This window comes from Bombyx mori, chromosome 18 (assembly GCF_030269925.1).
Source record: "Bombyx mori chromosome 18, ASM3026992v2".
Classification (NCBI taxonomy): domain Eukaryota; kingdom Metazoa; phylum Arthropoda; class Insecta; order Lepidoptera; family Bombycidae; genus Bombyx; species Bombyx mori.
Window position 1 is genome coordinate 6,360,897 of NC_085124.1, and position 20,195 is coordinate 6,381,091.

Here is a 20,195-nt window from a genome sequence, read left to right on the forward strand (position 1 = left end):
AGAATAAACAAGAATACAAGTCATTAAAATACAACAACGTGATTCGATGAATCAACACGAGAGCAATAAAATTTCCATTGAAATGCTTATATTTTATTCCTTACTAACTAAGTGGATTCATGCTTATTCTTCAAGTAATCGTTCTCGTAAGATTAAGAGCTAAGCTGCTATATCAAAAACTGAAAAACTGCCACCAAATACATACGAATACATATCTACAAAGAGTCGTACAGCATATATACTTTTTGTATAAAAAATACAATTAACGAATGCGATTGAGCTTACGGTTTAAGCCTTAATTCGACACAGAAACAAAAATAATAGTGGTGCGGGTTCACCATGTTGAATGTTGAACATATCCAATAGTAATGTTCAAAAAAACAGGGCTGGATCAGGTAAAGCCAAATATGAAATTAGTTTTTTTTTTGCAATGGGCTACATGATTTTAAGTTGGTAACGGAGCCCATGATCATCACAATTTAAATTCCGCCACCAGCCACTGGCCTCAACTGTATTGTAACAGCTGTACAATTTTCAAACCGGTAAGCATAACTTTTTCGCTGCAGAAATAGGCAAGATGGTGATACCTATTCATGCCAGCTCTCAATACGCTCTACCGTAATAAAAGTAAGATAGATAAAAAAAAAAAAATTGCGTATGGTTCAATAATGAATTTTAATATCAAGCAATTGTGAACGTGTGTTTTCTTTTTCGCATCATAATCGATGGCTTAAAATCCCCATAGATCCTGGAAAAAACAAAAAAATAAATTATGCAAATATTCTGGTGACCAAGGAATGTAGAACTAAAACATTAAAAAATAATCATGATTACTTTTGTGTATTTTCAATTAGGTGACTGCATGCATTTTGTTAAAGGCGAATATTTCGTAATATAATACGTTTAATGATGTAATAATAGTAAACCATTTTTTTTTATATGAAAGCTCTATATGAAAGAACAAAGTTCTTATCACAAGTTATAAATACGAGTAATACTAGTCGTTACTGTTCTTTAAAAAACTAGCGAACCGCCCGCGCTTCGCTTCGGAAACTGTAATTTATTATTGATCTTATATGACTTTTCTATCTTCATCTTTCATGATGTCGCGCACTCAGTTGTTTAAAGTCATCAATATTCAAACGACGCAGATTTTTGTAGAACTAGGTACCTAAGATAAAGATTTCGATAATACATTATATATATATGTCTAACTTCAACGGCTTTTGCAGCGCACGGTAAAATAGCTTGCAGATGGTAGATTTTTTTTTTATTTCCTTGACACTTATCGTTATATTTTGGATAATTTAAAACACACTATTCCTTTATAAATTATAGCCTATGTGTTATTCTAATGTGTAAGCTATATTATTATAAAGATTCATCAAAATCCATTCAGTAGTTTTTGCGTAAAAAAGTAATAAACATACGTCCATACATTCTTACAAAGTTTCCCATTTATAATATTAGTAGGATTAATTATCAGTTGAAACGCACCATTTAATATGATGTGCGATTTTCAACTTAAAGTTAAACGTATTGAGTCCAAGATAAAATATTTTCAAATAACAATTAGACGGAGCCTTGCGGCGAATCATAATACTTGTAAAAAAATCTATGGCCTTAGAATTCGCCACACTTACCTTTCCATTTTTAAGTAGGCATAGGAATAATATTGTGGAAGTGTTACAAGTCCCATCTCCAGATTTGTTGGCTGCGAATTAAATTGATATTAATTAAATCAAATTAGACAAATCTGATTCGACTTTGTTTTAACAAGGATATGATAAGTTGTTGCAGTCTATTAAATTAAAAGCCATAGTTTGGAACCCATTTTCATGTCATCAGTTTCTGTGTACGAATTTCTTGGATAACCAACCATTATGAGCCTCTTTATAAATCAATGTTAGGATCAGTCAGTCATTTAATAAATGTCAGTAAATAAGCAACTACAAGACTCCATTTAGAAAACTGAACTATTTATCTAAATTGAATTTATCAGAAAAAAATCATCAACCTAAACCAGTAAAATTTAAATGCTGATGTTTACCATCCTCCGTACATTCTTCAACGATTTTATTAATTTTATTTCTTTCCTCTTCATTTCCAACAAACTTTGTAACTAAGGCTTTGAGTGCATCACCATCAATTTTTTCATCATTCGTCTGTAATACATAATATAGAATTACGATTTTAATATTAAAAAACTTTTTTTTTGTCATTATGTGTGGACTCTTTTGTAATTTAAAAGTTAATTGGCTGTTATTTAAAGTTACGCAATAAAAGGCTATACTATTAATATTTCATAACTAAGCATTGCTTATAAAATGTCTTAGTTATCTTCGAAGCAGTATAGTACATACAATGTTCTTATTCTACTTACAATACCAAATTTTTCAACGACGCAAGCTATTAAACATTCGTCGATTTCGTCTAGATTTTTCTGAGCAAAGGATTCCTTATCCATCCCAAAATCTTTCTGGCATTGCTCTATTAGGGGTTTTGCAAACGCTTCGAATGCTTTTGATTCTTCTGGTGTCACAGCCTTCGAAAATAACATTAACAGTTTTAAAGTGCACAAATAAACTATTCTTTTTAAACAGAACCTTAGAAACGTGTGTGTGTGTATGTGTGTGTGCAAATAAAATAAACCCCTCTTGGCTGAGCCTTTGCTCGTCCACCTGTCCTGGTGCTGGTTACGCAATGGCGGATCCAGGGGGGGGGGGTCATGGGGGCCATGACCACCCCCTGAGCTGTTTCCAGGACTTAGGTGGACCACTAATTGAATATAATGATTTTATTTATATATTTTGTCACCATACAGATTTTATGTAACGACATACTTTCAATATTTAATTAATTTAATATAATATAATAACTTTGTATAATGGCAAACGTTTGGGAACGAACGCATCTAAATTTGACTATGTGACCCCCTCCTGGCGCCAAAACTGGATCCGCCCTTGTATTTACGTTGTATATGTCTGTGAGCTCCGGTAACCATTCAACACCGGATGTAAAAAGGACAAATATTTAAAACTTTGGTCGCTACCGTAAATTCAAATGAACCACACTAATTGATGAATTTCATAGTCCGAACACAAAATGCTGTACATTTTAATAAAAACTGATTTATGTGCAAACTTGGCTCTTTTACTGTAATATTTGCCTTGTTTTTTTGATTAGAAATTCTAAATCCTATAATTTTTACACCATTAATCACATTGCTAGAGTTCGAATCAATATTAACTTCTTTTTTTTAACCGAGTTGTTAATTTTTATTTTGTCTCGTATGATTTCTTAGTTCATTTACCGTGACCGACGACTAGAAAGATAGAAAGCCTAAATCTTTCGCAAAAAAAAAAAAACATATAAAATTACCTTTGTACTCCCAAAATATAGGATTGCCATTCCAAAACACAGTAGTACGTGAATCTTCAACATTTTATTTTATTAAATTGTTTTCCGCGCGACACGTTTTAGTTTCTTGGTTTGATGTTTTACGTACACTAGAATACTACGGCAACTTTTATATATTTTTATTGAAGTAATTTTATGTCAAGAGAGGTAATTTTTACATTTTAATCGCAAACAGCTACACTGCATTTATATTTAACAACCCACTGGTATTAGTGACATTGAAATTATTCACTAATATGTATTTGTAAATAGCTATAATTTTAATCCTGGTCAATACATAGGTGTACAACTGAAATGCGACAATTTGATATAATTTTACTGGCAGTTTTACGCTATAAAATCATGATAATTCAAGGTCAATGATAATATGTGCTAAAATAACCACATATTGCATATTTAGAATCATAATAATATGAATAAGGCGTGTATTAGAATTCGCTTAGCTCTCAACACCAAGTTACATGGTACACTCCAGGTGTAACGCTAAAAAGAACGCTAAAAACGCACACAGATGGATGAGCAAAGATAAATTAATCTCTTATTAAGGTATTTTTTTAATTGCTTAAATGGGTGACAAGATTACAGCTCACCTTGAATTTTGAAGTCGTCGTGGCCTAAAGGATAAGACGTCCGGTGCATTCGTGTTGAAGTGATGCAACGGTGTTCGAATCCCGCAGGCGGGTACCAATTTTTCTAATGAAATACGTACTCAACAAATGTTCACGATTGACTTCCACGGTGAAGGAATAAGTGGTTACTGAAGCCCATAGACATCTACGACGTAAATGCGCCACCCACCTTGATATATCAGTTCTAAGACCTCAGTATAGTTACAACGACTGCCCACTCTTCAAACCGAAACGCATTACTGCTTCACGGCAGAAATAGGCAGGGTGGTGGTACCTACCCGCGCGGACTCACAAGTGATCCTACCACCAGTAACTACGCCAATTATAAATTTTATTACACGATGTTATTCCTTCACCGTGGGAGTCAATCGTGAGCATGTGTTGTAATCACGACCCTCAGTAATGAAGAATAAGCCGTGAGGAGGAAGAGTATATGTGTTTGCTGTCAGTATGTCGAACATCACGAAGGCATTCGACAAAGTTTGACTCAAAGTTTTGATCTACAAATTGTCGAACATTGGCGCATTGGACAGACCTTACAAGACTTCTTGGCAAGCCGTTCTATTCGGTATCTGGTCGAGGGAACTCGCTCCGCCTCTTGCCTGTTCGCGGTCAGAATCCTACAAGGCTTCGTTCTCTCCTCGTCTCTTCAGTCTATTTCAAAATGATATTTGCTTTCGCCCACGATACGACTCTTTAATACTCCAATAGGAATAAGTCCTTCATAGCTAAGAAAGTCCAAACCGCTGAGGTTGGTAGCAGCGCATCAAAATGACCTCTGTGAAAAATACAGTCAGCACAGTCGACTTTCAGACTCGGTACTCGATGCATATCTCCTACCGCAACAGATGGAGAAAAGTCACCTCCCCAATCAATCAACTCGGCGTAGTAATATCCCCGGACCAAGAATATCAAGGGCCTTTTTTGCAAGGTTGCCGCCCCTGGGAGGTATGCAGGATATGTGGCGAAAGAGGGCTATCGCCCTAGAAGAAATGGGTATTCTATTTTTTTAGCGAATGAGTGACTGAGTGTTGTTTTTATTATAATTATATATTGTTTTCAAATTATATGTGGACCTATAACTGAATAGCGAATTTTTATCTTGTGACAAGAGTCTCAACTGCATTGACCACTTAGTAATTTTTATCAGGACTAAATTAATGTGAAATTCCTAGTATGCCTAAGTGATGTTGGTTACCCGAGTCTATGTGTCAAACAAATTGACGTCTCTATTGTATTATATTAATAGCGGTCTAGTCATTCAAACCGGAACTCATGAGCGTGACAGAAACAGGACGGTGATATATCTATTCTTGTGTGCTTACAAAATACCTTATATTACTTTGTCTACCCTATGTTACCTTTTTTTTTTTTTTATTGCTTAGCTGTGTGGACGAGCTCACAGCCCACCTGATGTTAAGTGGTTACTGGAGCCCATAGACATCTACAACGTAAATGCGCCACACACCTTGAGATATAGTTCTAAGGTCTCAGTATAGTCACAACGGCTGCCCCACCCTTCAAACCGAAACGCATTACTGCTTCACGGCAGAAATAGGCGGGGCGGTGGTACCTACCCGTGCGGACTCACAAGAGGTCCTACCACCAGTACCTGTACCAGTACCTGATGTTTAACTGCGAAAAATTTTCAACTACTTGAAATAAAACAAAACCGCCTACAAAATTCGAACCATAGCACTCACATACTCATAATATTCAATACGAGTGACCGGTCGTACCATCTAATAGTCCTCATACGCTTCTAAAAGAGAAGACAAAGTCTATTATTTTAATAGTTTAATAAATCCTATTAATTTAATTGCCATTTCATACCAGCTGCTACACGCGGCTTCGCCCGGGTGGTCAAGCAAACGCGTCAGTGTAGTTTCTTGTAGGAATGACATGTTTTTTCGGGATAAATGGTAGTCTATGTCACTCTTTTGAATTAATACTATCACTTTAAAAAAAACATATCAATCCGTTGCTCCATTTCAATGTGAAAGAAGGACAAACAACACACACTTTCGCATTTGTAAAATTAGTATGGATTTACTTGTTGGGTAATAAATAAAACAGACCGTACAATAATTTGACTATTTTAATTACATGTATAGTGCGTTGGTTATTTACATTTTTTTTAAAACATTTTTTTTATTTTACATTTTTTTTTAATTTTTAAATATTACGCAAAGATAAAATCTTTAGGGTTGTCTTCATACATACATTTCGCAGTCCAGTACGATGCTTCACATATATCCTTGTACTTTTTCGCTGTAAAATTCAAATCCGTCTAAAAACAACATACATTTACTACTTACTATTAGATTTAAAATTCTTAATTAAACTCATAAAATATAAAGTTTTAAAATATGTTTAATAAAGTCGATACGACTTCTTTGATGCTGAATTACTGATAGTATATATTAGGAACCTGGGCGGGTAGGTATTATCAACCAGTCCATCGATGTCAAAGTGCAATGTCATTTAAGACTTCAATCTTTGTGATGAACAACGTTTGGTACGTTATCGTTAATATGGGTCCCAAAAACCTGATAGCGTCAGTTGGACCGCGTGCCTAATTTTTAATTTAAAGGTACAAAAATATAATAAGAATTTATTAACACGTTGACTGCCATGTAGGTCACCGATGCCCTACGGGGCGCACTCAATTAATTACTTTGATTTCTTTCTGCGATCTTCTTAGTAATGGCCCCGGAATATCTAGTAGACTCTGGGAAAAATCCGAAGATACTGAGAATGAATCTATTTCTAAGAGACCTAAAAGACTAAAACGTACATTAACAAACAAAAGAAAGAAAAGTTAGGCAATCCAGGTGCTTAGTAACCGAAATCGACTTATTTACCTCAGTGCGTTGCGTAGGGCACCGGTGATCTACATGGCAGTCAACGTGTTAAAACATGTTTAATAAAGTCGATACGAATTCTTTGATGCTGTTTACTGATAGTATATATTAGGAATCTGGGCGGGTAGGTATTATCAACCAGTCCATCGATGTCAAAGTGCAATATCATTTAAGATTTCAATCTTTGTGATGAACAACGTTTCGTACGTTATCGTTAATATGGGTCCCAAAAACCTGATAGCGTCAGTTGGACCGCGTGCCCAATTTTTAATTTAAAGGTACAAAAATATAATAAGAATTTATTAATAATATTCATATAGTCCGATTTAAATGAACATCTAAATATGATGTACAAAGATAATCACTTTGTACATCATATTTAGATTTTATAATAATTTAATATAATTTTTAAATAAAAGAAAGGAAAAAAAAAACTTACAAACGTCTTTGCATCTGCCGGCTGATGCTTTAGCAGATTCTTTTAGTTCTGGAGGATACATCAAATCGATCTGTTTTATTGATGCTTCATAACTTATTTTGTTATTTTTAATCTAAAAATATAAATAATAATAGACAGACATCACTTTGTTACCGTACAGATAATTGTCGTACTCATATTCTAAGCTAAAGACATTACAATGGCCAAATATAAAAAAAATATATGATAAAATCATTCTGAATTTGCTTTTGAATGAATTTGAAATAGCGTTTCTTCCCATTAAAATTTTATTTACACTGTGTTTAACAAACAATAAGTAAATTCCTAAACCACTCCAGGCATTCTGAAGTGAAACGATTACCAACGAACAGAATTTACTATGTGTGCATATATGTATATAAATATATATATACATCTAAATAAATATGATGTATAAGTATTAAGAAGACACTAATTCGGTCTCATAAAATAAATTCTTAGAATTAATGAAGACATTAATCAAATAATACTCGTAGAAATTACTTACAATTTGAGTCATTTGATAGATACACGCTATATAACACATAACGTTTTTTTGCTCTATAAATTTTCCCTTTTCTATATCTCCTATTTCCTCTGAAAATTTTTATTCCGAATATATTTTTTTCATTTAAATATAGTACATATATGACCTATTTTTATATTTTGCGACAGATGAGCTCATCGTTTTTACTGACGACATAAATATGAACACCACCTTCCACCATGAGACATGTAGTCAAAGTCTTTTCGCTTGTTTAATGCTAATTTAAATTTAAAAAAAAATAATAATTAAAAAGCAATAGTCGTCAAGAATGTTCCCATAATTTAGAAACAAGTCAATAATCCATTATTTTTTATATTTTACAAAACATCATGAAAACATAATATATATGTAATTAAATTTTCTCAAAATAAACATAGGGCAAACTAAAAAAAATCTCCAAAAAAAAACAAACCTTCCGTGACATCATTCTTTCCCATGCATTGTTTCTTTAACATTTTCCCGGAATTTTTAAGTTGCTGTCTCGACATCTGCACGGAATTTTAATTAATTCAAATACAATTAAATTTACATCAAGATATAGCTGCTAATTAACGTTACGATTTGTTGAATAAAAACCCATAGAGACCCAATTCCAAGCCATTGGACAGGCTTCAATATTATCTCCTACGATGAGCAACGTTGTGTAACCCAATCATACCCCAACCAGAAACAAAACCAACTTTAGTAATATCGCAATTAAGTTAGGTGGTCTCATTACAAGTATACTCATGTGACTTATTCCAAAAAGGAATGAAACCATGGTACACTTTCTTTTTTAAAACGCTTTTATTAGCTTCAGACGTATTTGTATGTTAGTATGTAACGGAATCTTTGAACATGATTTTGACTCCCTTCAAAACGTCGAATTAACTCGAAATTTGGTATACTTATTAAGGACCGATGACAATTCAATATTAAAAAAAAATATTGTAAAAATTGTAATTCTACAAAAAAATTAAGTATAAATAATAGTTTAAAAAAACTAACAAAATACGCTGTTAAGGCGTAAGCGTAGCTTAAAAAGCGTGGGGTGCATGGTATCAGTAGTTATAAATATTTTATGAACAGATATAAGTAGAAGGGCTATTTTGATAATATCCTGAAAAGCACCCCACGCATTTTTACAATAAAATCGTTTTTTCTTACACTATTTTTAATTCAAATTTATTAAAATTAATTTTCAATTTTTTTGTTGGATTTTCAGCGCATTTTGTTAGTTTTTTTAAACTATTTTTTTTTTCAGTTTGTTCATTCGTAATACTTACAGAACTAACTCCACTAGTCAAAGCAACAACAACGATCAACAAATAAAAATCCTTTCTCTCCATTTTAAGTTTGGCTCATTCCAAACCGTATCAACATAGACTGATTGTATTTTACTTACACGTACATTATAAAAGATGACATAGAACTTGGATTATAGGATCGAACTGTGTATTTAAATACACTTTGGTAATTAAGTTCGCTTATCAAAGACAAACACACAAATTATAGACGACACATTAATTAGTGGACACATTAATAACACAAAATTTCAACTAGCGCACTGTAACACGTGTTTTTGATTTTGTCTTTATCTCTTAGAAAGATGGACAAGCTCACAGCTCATCTAGTGTTAAGTGGTCTCCGGAGCCCATAGACATCAACAACGTAAATACCGCCACCCACCCTGAGACATGACTTTTAAGTCTCATTTTTACAGTACAATATCTGCCACACCCTACAAAACAAAAGGCATTATTGCTTCATAGTAAGAATAGCCAGCTGGTGGTACTGTTACGGGGTGGGTCCAGGAGCTCTTTTAAAAAAAAAGGACACGGAGACTGGCACGGAGTTTATTTTATGAAAGAAGTAGTACAAATGATGTATGTTTCCGCTACTCAAGCCAAATCTGTTCTGCCGCGTTTAAGCAATATATTGTCTTTATGTAGAGACAATGCATTCAAGAATGCCTTAGTCGGCATTATTATTTATATTACGTTATTACTGAGGGGCATATGTAACATCCCCCTCCTTAAGATTCATCGTCACCGATGAATGGTCACGGACGTTGACGTTGAGATAAACTAGAGCGGTAAGTATAGAATTTGGCTTTTGTTTTGGATAACAAAATAGGAAAACTAAAACATACGATACAGGATAAAACAAGTAAGTACTTAAAATAAAATAGTAACTATATCTTAAAGAAATAAACGTTAAGTACAATATCAAAAACACTTAAGTAACTATTAAGTAAAATACGAAAACAGGATATAGTAAGTAAATCTATAATTAATAAAGGTCTTAATTATAATTATTAATTAAACTTATACAATTTATTTAAAAGAATATAATTTATTATAACATTACTCGACGTCGACACTATTGGACGAATTTGACAACATAAGATTTCTCCTAAAAGGCCTAGGACATGAATAATCTTTTTCACTATTTATTTGCACGGTTTGTGTAACATTATTATGATCGTTTTTACGATCTTTGTTGCATTGATTAAAGATTTGTATACAACAATGAGAATTATGTTTACTTGAACAAAACCATCTACGAAATCTAAATATAAGGTACAAGAAAAATAGAACAGTAAGAGAATAACTTATAGACATATAATGAACAGCATATTTTTGAAAGTGCGAAGGACTTTCCAAATGATTTAATTCTTTTTCTAGAGTATCTAGATGAATACTGGCGTGTAACAATGAGTCTAAATTATTAAGGTTATTTAATTTTAACAAGGGAAGTATAGCCAAAGTTTTATTTAGTTTTGTACGTTCGCAACAATCATCTTCCAAAATGTTGAAGTTAGCTACTTGAGTTGTTACATTAGAAATAAATGTTTCACTAGACGAAAATTGTAAAGTTTTGAAGAAAGCTTTACAGTCTTTAAACAGGGACATTATTCCTGTTCCTAACAAAACATAATCATAGTTGAGACTATTACTAGAACAAGTTACATGTAATTTTCCAGGCTCAGATTGAACAAATATCCATCTATTTTTATTAAGTTTAAAGAAGGAATCTACGTGACCCCTTAAGAGTTTTACTGAACATGAACTTGGAACTTTATTGACAGCTTCGGTTAAGATAACTGTCTCACACGTTGGGTTCGCAAGCGTCGAATACACATTACCCAATTCACAAATATAACACTTTTCACTCACGAATTTGCACTTGTCTAAGTCTTCTAACAGTGAGTAAAGCATACGATCTGTTGTTAATGCCATGTATGGCTTGTTTGGTGCTATAAGTGCATAAGTGTCTGGTTTTGTTAAGTCATAAGGAACTGGCATAGGAACAATATGGTAAAGGTTATAGACTTGAGGTAACACGAGGGGTATCTTAATTATAGTGATAATACGATTATTATGATAGTAGCATACTAGTTTAGAAATATCGATAACTTCGTGAATGTTCTGTAAAGATATTGATATAGGAAGTTCGCAATGCTTAGGTAGGTCATTTATATGTTTCTCCAACTCGACATATAATTGATATGGGCTGAGTACAGTCGGGTGCAAAATATTCATTTTACTAAATAAAATAGCGTTGTTTATGTCTTCGATATCGAAAGACAATGCAATGATTATACTTTCTAAGGACTGGAATAAAGAATTAAATTTTGTTTTTATTTGTAATTTATCGTTAGAATTTATAATATATTCGAATGCCGAATTTATGATTTCTAGATTTTTATTTAGACGTTTCTCGTTTTCACTGAATTTTAACATTGAATTATTAAATGTGGAAATTGTAGATTTTATCACATGTATATTATCACGCATAAGATGCGCTAAAGCTTTTTCGTCTGACTGTACTTGGTCGATAGCATCAGAGAACTTGACACCGTCGTTGGAATCTAGAGTGCCAAAGAATGTTTTAAGAACAGAGCCACCAAAGTCGAGTAGCCCACGTTTTGATCTACTTTGTCGACTACTAGTAAGATAGGATACAGATGCAAACTTTTTGATGTTATTATCGTGTTGACTTTGTAATGACGAAATGGCGTTCATGCAATCGAACTGGATTTTGGAGGACTCGAAGTCCTTACAGAAAGAGTTTACTTTTTCAAATAATTGATCTACTTTATCGAGATGAGACTGTATGTTATTAGTATTTAAATAAGTTACAACATTCCAGTTATCATTAGTAAATTTGACGTCAGATAGTCTATCGTAGTATAGACCGGGACTATCTGTTATCTGGGTTATGATTTGATGACTTGTACATAGCACTAAGATGGGCCTGAAAGGGAACAGAAATAGTAATAAGTAAGCATTCGTTTATTTTCACCACTAAATCAAATATTGTAAAATAGTAAACATATAAAATAGTAAAAGTTCAAATAGTTATTCAGTGTAAGATTATTATTATAATTATAATATATATATTTTTTTCTTTTTGAGTAACAGAATTAAGTATGTTCGAAAATAAAGGGATTATTTAAACGAGTTAGCTTTTAATAAGACTATAGTGCGTCGTCATTTGCTAATTTTATTTCATCATAATGGTGACGCACGTGTTTACGGTTCATTAATAAGGTGACCGTGTGGTTGCCGTTTATTTTTATGATTTTGTATGGACCTTTCCATACAGGAGATAAGGCTTTGTTTTGCTTATGATGACAACGGACGTAGACCATGTCACCAATATTATAGGTAATCGGTTTCGAGTGAGAGTCGTAGTATTTTTTTGATCTTTCTTTTGACGACTCTATATTTTGTAAAGCTTTTTGACGGCTGTAATATAACCGGTGATTAAGTGCTCTTATATAATCGCTGTATGTATTAAGGTCGAGAGAGTCTATACTTTTAGGGATGTAGGGTTTAAACCCGAATAACAGTTCTAATGGTGAAAAGCCTGTGGTAGAGTGGATATTGGAATTGTACGCTAGCATTGCTGTTCTAAGATATAAGTCCCATGTATGTTGGTTTTCAACTATATACGACCTAAGATATTCTTTCAGAGTCGAATGACTTCTTTCTAGGGCGCCACAAGTCTGCGGGTGATATGGAGAAGCAAAAATGTGTTTTATTCCGAATAAACGCTCTAACTGCTTCATTACTTCGGAAGAGAAGTTAGCACCTTGATCTGTAATAATGATCTTAGGGATACCGATATGGGAGATATACTTTACTAATGAACGAGCTGTTTCTTCGGCGGAGCATGTGACCATGGGATATGCTTGAGAATATTTAGTGAGATCGTCTTGTAACGTAAGAATGAATTTGAATTTGTTATGGTGTGTTTCGGGTAATGGCCCCACTAAATCTAGGAATAACTTTTCATTAGCTCTAGTGGCGGTAGACGTGATTATCATTGGGGAGCGATTAACTTGGCGCAGCGGTTTGTTTATTTGGCACGATTTGCAATTTTTGACATAGTTTTCTATGTCTTGTCGCATATTTTTCCACCAATATAGTTATTTTATTCGTCCTAACATACGAGCGACTCCGGGGTGACCTGCAGTCGTGGAATCATGGTGATCTCTTAATATTTTTTTGATTTCGGAAGGCGTAGGATATTGGATATTGTTATGGTAAATATTTACTTTGATTTGAGTGTCATGAAATAGAAACGCAACGATATTGTAAATTTTTGTAAATGACAATTTCGTGTAAGGGTCTGAGAAATCTGATATAGCACATTCTTTTTCCTCGCTATACCATGTAGTTATCATGTCACGGTAACAACGTAAAACATTAAAAATATCTTTATACGTAAACTCATCGTAAAAATGAACACGGACAAACAAATGTGTAAATAAATGACTGGCGTTACCGGTAGAATAAAATGAGTACAGTTCTCTCTCCACTTCACGTATGTCAGGCATAGTTGTGGACATTTCTATGATTTCTGAACAATATGGTACAGACTCATCAAGGTCGATTGAGGTAGGGTAGGCTATCAGCTTACATTTAGCTTTAAGTAGAGAGTCGTTAAATTCCTGAATATTTGTGTTAAACGGATCTTTCGATTGTCGGGACACTTTTAGATATTGTTCATAGGTTTCAGGAGTTGACGGTGACGGTTGCGAGGGCAGTGATGGAGAAGGGACTTTTGTAGGAGGTTGAGTAGGGTGGCTAGGCATTTCTTGTCCAAGAGGGGTTTCTGAAGGGACGGAACCTGGGGCGTTGAAGTCTATGGGGGGTGGTAACGGAGACAAGTCATCGAACGTAAGGGGCTCATCTACTCGAGACTGTTCATCAAGGTATGGGGGTGGTTGTAAAACGGTTGGTTCATCGAGAGTATGAACGAGGTTGCGAGATAAGGAATCTGCGTTACAATTTAACTTCCCCTTTTTGTATTCAATCTCGTAGTCGAATTCTTCTAATTTTAACCTCCATCTAACTAACTTAGAACCGGGGTCTTTGCAGTTAAATAGCCACTGCAAAGGTTTATGATCGGTCACGATTTTAAACTTGTGTCCATACAGATAAGGTCTGAAAACTTTTGTGCCGAAAATGATAGCTAAACATTCTTTTTCGGTTGTAGAATAATTTCCTTCTGATTTGTTCAGAGTTCGAGATGCGAAGGCTATTGGGAGATCTTGACCTACTTCGCCTTGAGAAAGAATAGCAGAAACAGCGTAATTGGATGCGTCTGTTGTTAGTACGAAGGGTTTAGTAAAATCAGGGTACTGAAGGATAGGAGCCGAGGTTATTTTGTTTTTCAGTTCGTCGAAGGCTTTTTGTTGTTCACAACCCCATTGAAACGTAGCGTCCTTTTTTAGAAGGCTAGTTAAAGCTTTAGTAATATGGGAGAAATTTTCAATGAAGCGACGATAATAACCGACTAAACCTAGAAATGATTTTATATCACGTGGAGACTTCGGAACTGGGAAGTTAGTGACACAGAGAACCTTTTTGGGGTCAGGCATTACTCCTTTATCTGAAATAATATGTCCAAGATACTGTGCTTCTCGACGAAAGAACTCACATTTGTCCGGTTGTAATTTTAGGTTGTGTTCACGGAGCTTATGAAATATGTTTCTGAGGTTTTGACAATGAGACAAGAGATCGTGGTTGAAAGCGACTATATCGTCTAAATATGTATAGCAATGAGTGCCTTGAAGGCCGCTTAGTACTATATTCATGAGTCTTTGAAATGTGGAAGGAGCATTTCGAAGACCAAAAGGCATACGCGTGAACTCGTAATGGCCCGAGGGCACACTAAATGCTGTTTTTTCGGTATCTTTGACCTTGACTTGATGAAACGAAGACGCGAGGTCAAGAGTGGTAAAGTATTTACTGTGGCCTAGCTGGTCCAGGATATCCGTGATGTTCGGAATAGGATAGGCATCACCAATTGTTACTTGATTTAACTTCCTATAGTCGATAACAATACGCCACTTAGGTTTACCGGAGGAGTCTTGTTTTTTTGGTACTACCCATATAGGTGCTGACCATGGTGAGATAGAGGGTTGAATGATTTTTTGACGTAGCATATCATTTATTTGTCTATGTACTTCCTCTTTATGACACTCAGGGAAACGGTAACTTTTAACAGCGATCGGTGTGTCAGATGTAGTGCGTATTTCGTGTTCAAGAGTTTTTGTACACGTGAGGCTGTCGCCTTCAAGAAAAAACACGTCTGAGAATTCGGAACAGATACTGCGTAAACATGTTTCTTCCTCCTTATTTAAGTGTTCGCACCGAATGGCATCTTGAACTCGTTTTTCCCGGACTGAGTTAAAACTAATTTGGTAACAGCATGACTCGTGAGTACTGTCGGAAGTATTAGACGGAGGGTCATTTTCTAGAATCAGAGACACGGGTTCGAGGGTGAAAGATAGGTCATGTAACCTTACTTCCGACTCAGAGGTATTCAGGACAGACAAATTAATTTTGTTATTTGGTTTAACACTAACTAGACATTTAGAAAAATACACACTAGGATAGTCTACATGCGTGTTTTTTAAAATTAAACCTTCCTTTAACTCCGGGTTAGTAACAGCGCATTCAATAAACATTTCGCTTCTTGGCGGAACGATATAGTAGGGTTGTGACATATGTAACTTGAAACGCTGCGTAGAGGGGCTAAGTATGCCCAGGTATTTCTCTGAATAATTAATAAATGCACTATTTTTGTCTAAAAAATCTGATCCTATAATACCATCGTAATCCAGGTTAACATCTTTAACTACGTGAAAATAAAAAGGTGATAGATTCGATTGGTTAGTTTTTATTGACAAAAGGAATTTGCCCAGTGATTCACAGTGTGAATTTACGTCATTGATGCCTTTGAATTTTATTTTGTGATTTTCAAGAACTGGTAAACAAGGAATACTGGTACTTTTTATAAGAGATATTGAACTTCCCGTATCAACTAATAACGAAATAGGATTCGTGGTATGGGATGTATGAACAAGTATGTAAGGTAACGGTGTGTTTTTATGCTGAGAAATATCGTACACTGTCGGCAAATATTCTTGAGATATCGCCGATGGCATCGTTTGAGGGGTAAGTTGACTGATTGATTTACGAGTAGTATCTGGCTTAGCGGATACCGGGGTTGACTTATCATGTGACTTTGTAAACGATTTAGTAGAAGGCTTGGTAACCGGATTAGTAGACGAATTAGTAGACGAATTAGGAGACGAATTAGTAGACGAATTAGTAAACGAATTAGTAAACGAATTAGTAAACGAATTAGTGAACGAATTAGGAGACGAATTAGTAGACGAATTAGGAGACGAATTAGTAGACGAATTAGTAGACGAATTAGTAAACGAATTAGAAGACGAAATAATTGGGGAATTAGTGAACGAACTAGAAGTAGTTTTGCACGCTTGTGCATACGACCTAATAATTTCTTTGCATTGTTGCGATTTAGTAGAGTTACGTAATTTTGTGCCTGTTTGGTTTGCAGGCAATCGCCGGCACATTTGCGATACCTGACACGTTAGTTTAAATTACTGTCGGTTTTCTCGATTTCGCAACATTTAAAAGGCGAAGATTCCGAGTCAGGTGGAATATGATTAAGCGGGCGATATTTATTATACGAATTATTACGTAAGTTGTTATTGTATTCGCGTTTCTTACATTTCGCAATGTGATGACCTGGGTTTTTACAGTAACTGCAAACGATTTGAGGTGGAATTTTTTGTTTTGTGTCTATTTTTGTTGAATTAAATGAACTAGCTTGTAATGATAATTTTGGCTGTTGATGATGAGTTGAATGAGACTTAGCAACGAAGTTCTGGATTTTTTCCTCTTCAATGGCGATATTAATTGCTTCGTTAAGATTTTTGGGGTTACGACATCGCACCATGTTACCAATACGAGGAGTCAGTCCGAACATAAAAGAGTGTATCGCCAGGTCCTCTGTCATGGCAATACGACCTGATAGGTCTTTTTTTGATGTATTAGAATTATGGATTTCGGTCTGCATCTCGGTTAGGCACGTATCGATTCGTAATGAAAATTCAGACACAGATTCGCCAGCACGTTGTTTACATGATTGCAAATCGAAAAATAGATGACTGTAGTGTTTAGTTTCTCCAAAATTTTGACGAAGAAATTCTCTCAACGATTCGAAGTTATCGAATATTTTATTTGAGCATGCTATTCTGGCTTTTCCTTCTAGCTTTGAAATTATAAATTTCAGTAATAGTCTTTTTTGACTGTCTGATGCAAGATCTAACGCATCCTGGCAATTAGTCAAGAAGGCCGTAAGGGTCTCCCGACTTCCATTATATGGGTTGATAAAATTACATAGTACTTGAATAGGATATTGTTCGCTCAAGACTATTTCACTTTTAGTAGACATTATTACGAGTATTCGCTTTTGACAGTAACAAAACAGACACTAGCAGAAAGAAGGTCAACTAAAAAAATGTAGTAGTTATACGAGACGAATGATTCACTCACCGCAAGAATATCAGAGCTGTTAACTTCATCGGAGAACGCACGGATGATGGGATGGCAGCAAGGCGTTTGGCAGGCTTATACTGGAAGTCTTAATGTCGCAAACGGCAGGAACCGGCTTAGCAGGAACGAGTCAGCAGGAACGTTGCAAACGGCTTAGCAGGAACGAGTCAGCAGGAACGTTGCAAACGGCTTAGCAGGAACGAGTCAGCAGGAACGTTGCAAACGGCTTAGCAGGAACGAGTCAGCAGGAACGTTGCAAACGGCTTAGCAGGAACGAGTCAGCAGGAACTGGTGCAGTAGGGACGAATCAGCGGCTTGAATTTTCACGGGTACTGAAGCTTCGGGCGAATCTTCGGGCTTGTTTCACAGGAACCAGCAGGACGTCGATATCAGGCTTATTGGTTTTTGCGTGTTTTTGTCAGGTTGACACCAGCCGATCAATACTGACCGGCACGAGCGGGTATGATGTGGCAGATTTTTGTAAGTTTTTCTTTCTCACGATGTTGAAGATGGCGTTGAAGATATTTTGCAGGTTTTCTTCCTTCACGATATTGATGATGAGAGCAGCGGCAATGAGCGCAACGTAGAAACAAGAGCTCAAGACAATCCGGATAGCCAGTGTAACGTACTGACCATCCCACTTCTGACACCACTGTTACGGGGTGGGTCCAGGAGCTCTTTTAAAAAAAAAGGACACGGAGACTGGCACGGAGTTTATTTTATGAAAGAAGTAGTACAAATGATGTATGTTTCCGCTACTCAAGCCAAATCTGTTCTGCCGCGTTTAAGCAATATATTGTCTTTATGTAGAGACAATGCATTCAAGAATGCCTTAGTCGGCATTATTATTTATATTACGTTATTACTGAGGGGCATATGTAACAGTACCTACCCGTCCGTGCTCACAAGATGTCCTACCATCAATAAAGAACTAAAACTATCTCTTCTTTAACCCGTGTCCACCCTATGCTAAGTGTAGGCCTCTTCGAATGCACCCCATTCTCTTTGGTCTCTTGCCTTTCGCATCTAGTTCTTACCAACCACTTTGACCAGGTCGTCGGTTCGCCTCGTTGGCTGTCTGCCCACGTTATGACGTCCAGTACGAGATCTTCACTCCAGTGTTTTTGTGCTCCACCGATTGTCAGTGCGACGACATATGTGGCCGGCCCACTACCAATACTTCCGAGCAATCACTTTGGCTATGTGAGTCAAACGAGTTCTTCTGCGGATATTGGTAGCGAAATGCCTAACATGGCCCATTCCATGGCTCTGGCGTAACTGGCATTTTGGTCATAATTTGCTTTGTGAGCGTCCATGTTTCGGCCCCATATACCATAACAGGGAGAACAAATTGCTCGAATATCAGACGCTTCAATTTCATAGGTATATTCCCCTTTAGTATGTCAGTCAACTTCCCGAAAGTAGCCCATCCTAGCTGTATGCGGCGTTTATTGACCTTTCCTGGCTTGTCCTATCGAGACTGGTGTTCTGTCCTAGGTAAGCGTACTCCTCAACTCTCTCTGTTTTTTGGCCATCATAAGCTTCAGGGCATGTTTAATCTCTTATAGAGTTATTACCGGCAGATCTTACGTCGTGTGTCTTCTTAAGGGGGCACGCAATTTTTGCTGGGTTACTGTCAGTCCGGGCGTTACGGAGCTATAGAGTTGGCCATAGAACTTCTCCACAACTTGGAGTATTTCATCTCGATCTGATGTGACGGAATTCCCATCCGTAGTGAGCTTGTGTATTTGCAGACTGCTGCGTTTGTGTTGTTTTCGAAAAACTTTTGGCCCTCTATGGTTTTCAATTGTTTCTAGGATCAGTTTGTGTTTCTTCTCTCTCAGCTGTTTACGAATTAGGTGTTTAATTCTACTATTAATTCTTCCAACTCCTATTTGGTCAGGCGTTTTTAGTATCACTGCACGTTCTTGGATAAGTTTTTTCAATATCGCTGAAGAGAGGCCTATTGTATGGCCTTAGGCGTTTTAGTTCTTCTAACTTGTTTAACTGCATTTTGTATAGAAACTACGATGTGTTCATTTACGCTATTTACGTCTTCAGATTTCAGATCGTTTTTCAAAGTTTTCAGTAAGTTGCTTTTGAAGATAAATTTACTGGGGAACGTGGGCTATAGTATTTCGGGTACTCAATAAGTCTTCTGCGTTCGAGTTTTAACTCCAATCTTATGCGGGCTCTTCAATTCCTATAGTCACTTCTCGCACCTGCCATGTTTAAGACATCTACATCCTGAATTATATTTTTCCTGTTACTCAGTATGTAGTCGATTTGGTTTTTGGTTTTACCATCTGGATTCCTCCACGTCCATAACCTTTGGTTTTTTGCCTACGTTCTAGCCCACAAGACTGCGCCCCGGGGTTTATTTCCTTATACTTAGTCTGTTACGCATACATA

At 35.7% G+C, this 20,195-nt stretch overlaps 2 protein-coding genes across 3 annotated transcripts; both read right to left on the bottom strand.

Moving 5' to 3' along the window:
• Positions 1 to 651: 651 nt before the first annotated feature.
• On the bottom strand, positions 652 to 3,653 carry LOC101743939 (uncharacterized). Its single transcript, XM_004928177.5, has 5 exons — positions 3,382 to 3,653; positions 2,384 to 2,545; positions 2,051 to 2,165; positions 1,644 to 1,714; positions 652 to 748 (listed from the first exon to the last, which is right to left on the bottom strand). The coding sequence occupies exons 1-5, from the start codon at positions 3,442 to 3,444 to the stop codon at positions 731 to 733; spliced, it is 429 nt and encodes a 142-aa protein (XP_004928234.1). The 5' UTR covers positions 3,445 to 3,653; the 3' UTR covers positions 652 to 730.
• A 2,476-nt stretch (positions 3,654 to 6,129) lies between these two features.
• Obp1 (odorant-binding protein 1) lies at positions 6,130 to 9,245 on the bottom strand. Of its 2 annotated transcripts, XM_038017082.2 has the most exons (5): positions 9,183 to 9,245; positions 8,330 to 8,405; positions 7,879 to 7,967; positions 7,353 to 7,464; positions 6,130 to 6,320 (listed from the first exon to the last, which is right to left on the bottom strand). In XM_038017082.2, exons 1-5 carry the CDS (start codon positions 9,243 to 9,245, stop codon positions 6,232 to 6,234), a joined length of 429 nt encoding a protein of 142 aa, XP_037873010.1. In that variant the 3' UTR covers positions 6,130 to 6,231. The 2 variants fall into 2 exon arrangements, with proteins under 2 accessions (XP_037873010.1, NP_001140185.1); NM_001146713.1 differs by lacking the exon at positions 9,183 to 9,245 and having other exon boundaries at positions 6,232 to 6,320.
• Positions 9,246 to 20,195: the final 10,950 nt, after the last annotated feature.

Excerpts from the sequence above, each read along its gene's own strand:
- LOC101743939 (XM_004928177.5), bottom strand. The coding sequence starts at position 3,444 with ATGTTGAAGATTCACGTACTACTGTGTTTTGGAATGGCAATCCTATAT. Across the intron at positions 2,546-3,381 it reads TATATTTTGGGAGTACAAAG|GCTGTGACACCAGAAGAATC; the intron begins GTAATTTTATAT and ends TTATTTTCGAAG. Across the intron at positions 1,715-2,050 it reads TGAAGAATGTACGGAGGATG|CCAACAAATCTGGAGATGGG; the intron begins GTAAACATCAGC and ends TTTAATTCGCAG.
- Obp1 (XM_038017082.2), bottom strand. The coding sequence starts at position 9,245 with ATGGAGAGAAAGGATTTTTATTTGTTGATCGTTGTTGTTGCTTTGACT. Across the intron at positions 8,406-9,182 it reads TGACTAGTGGAGTTAGTTCT|ATGTCGAGACAGCAACTTAA; the intron begins GTAAGTATTACG and ends AATTCCGTGCAG. Across the intron at positions 7,968-8,329 it reads AAAGAATGATGTCACGGAAG|AGGAAATAGGAGATATAGAA; the intron begins GTTTGTTTTTTT and ends AAAAATTTTCAG.